General features: G+C 46.2%; 1 protein-coding gene across 1 annotated transcript; it reads left to right on the top strand.

Moving 5' to 3' along the window:
* Positions 1-274: 274 nt before the first annotated feature.
* Pmar_PMAR004565 (hypothetical protein) lies at positions 275-1,336 on the top strand (the record flags this gene model as incomplete). The annotated part of the gene is made up of 1 exon (XM_002782692.1): positions 275-1,336. The coding sequence occupies one exon, from the start codon at positions 275-277 to the stop codon at positions 1,334-1,336; it is 1,062 nt and encodes a 353-aa protein (XP_002782738.1).
* Between the last annotated feature and the right edge of the window lie 16 nt (positions 1,337-1,352).

The raw sequence follows: 1,352 nt of genomic DNA, 5'->3' as shown, positions 1-1,352 counted from the left end.
TTTCAACAGTATGAAAGAGAGTATCCCCGAGCTCAGTACTACTACTACTGCTACTTCAAGCATATTGACTATGATTAATGGTACGTCGTGTGCGATTGTTGACAAGGTGATTGGTGTTAAGATTCACCTAGCTAGTCATCAAGTCCGACAGTGTGATTGCTATGTCATTGAACATAGCAAATATGATGTCATCGTTCCAAAAAGTCTTCTGGGTCCATGCACCTGGGTGGTATCGGCCGAGTCTCACTGTCCAGACCGTATAATATTCCGTCCTATGGGCATATTTGATGATGATTCGTGTATACCCGATCGATGGCTTCAGGATAACAATCTCGCTATCCAGTGCAACCACGCTGAAGTTGCAGCAGATCGCTTGTCTGTTTCTATCCCATGGAAGAGCTCTGCGAGACCACGGTATAATTTCAAGGACGTATGGGCCAGAGATCGCAAGGTGTTGACTCGTTTGAGGCATGACCCTGTGAAATATGAAGCATATTTAAGTGCTGTACATGAACTATTGAAATCAGGTGTTGTTGTTGAAAAACCTCCTGATCAGTCTCCGCACGACTTCGCTAAGTTCTATACAGCTGTGGTTCCAGTGTTTAACCTCAACCGGACAAGCACCAAATGCCGACTCTGTTTGGATGCCAGACCACTTAATACTTATACTACTACCACTGGTGATGGCACGGGCAGTACGTCTATGGACTTATTTGGCACGCTTATGTTGTGGAGAAGCTTTGAGAGAGCATCATGTGACGATCTTTCTAAGGCGTTCTGGCAAGTCCTGGTTCGCGGAGGAAAGGTCGACGACAAGGACACCGATTACCTCGCACTGGTAGTGGCTGGTCATTTGGTTAAGTTTTCTCGAGTACCGTTTGGAACTAATTGGTCGCCATGGGCATTGGGCAGCAGCTTGGAGAAAATTTTCTCCTCCCTGCCTGCAAAGATACGAGATGGTGTTGGTTATTATGTCGATGACGTGCTTATAGGAGCATCTTCTATCTCTCAGGTTGAAGCTTCCCGCATCTCTGTTGTACAAGCTCTTAAACGAAGAGGCTTTGACATCAACGAGAAGAAACGTTTCCATAATCTGGAAACAGCACGTTCTTCTATTGGCCAAGATGTTACTGTCAGTGATGTTACTGGTATGGATGGTTTACAAATGGCCTCGTGGCTCGGCTATCGATGGTTTATTGGTCCCAACTGTGATAATGTGGACATTAAACTACCAAACTTTCGTCTGCCTAGGGAAGTCCGAATGTCGTCCCTACGATCCATTACAGCAAGGCTTTTCGACCCTTTGGGTCTGGTGGCGGAGGCCAGTTGGAGATAAAGGCCTTACTGCGACA

This window comes from Perkinsus marinus (assembly GCF_000006405.1).
Source record: "Perkinsus marinus ATCC 50983 genomic scaffold scf_1104296938576, whole genome shotgun sequence".
Lineage (NCBI taxonomy): Eukaryota > Perkinsozoa > Perkinsida > Perkinsidae > Perkinsus > Perkinsus marinus.
Note: the sequence above shows the minus strand (reverse complement) of the source record. Positions and strands in the feature narration are given on the sequence as shown.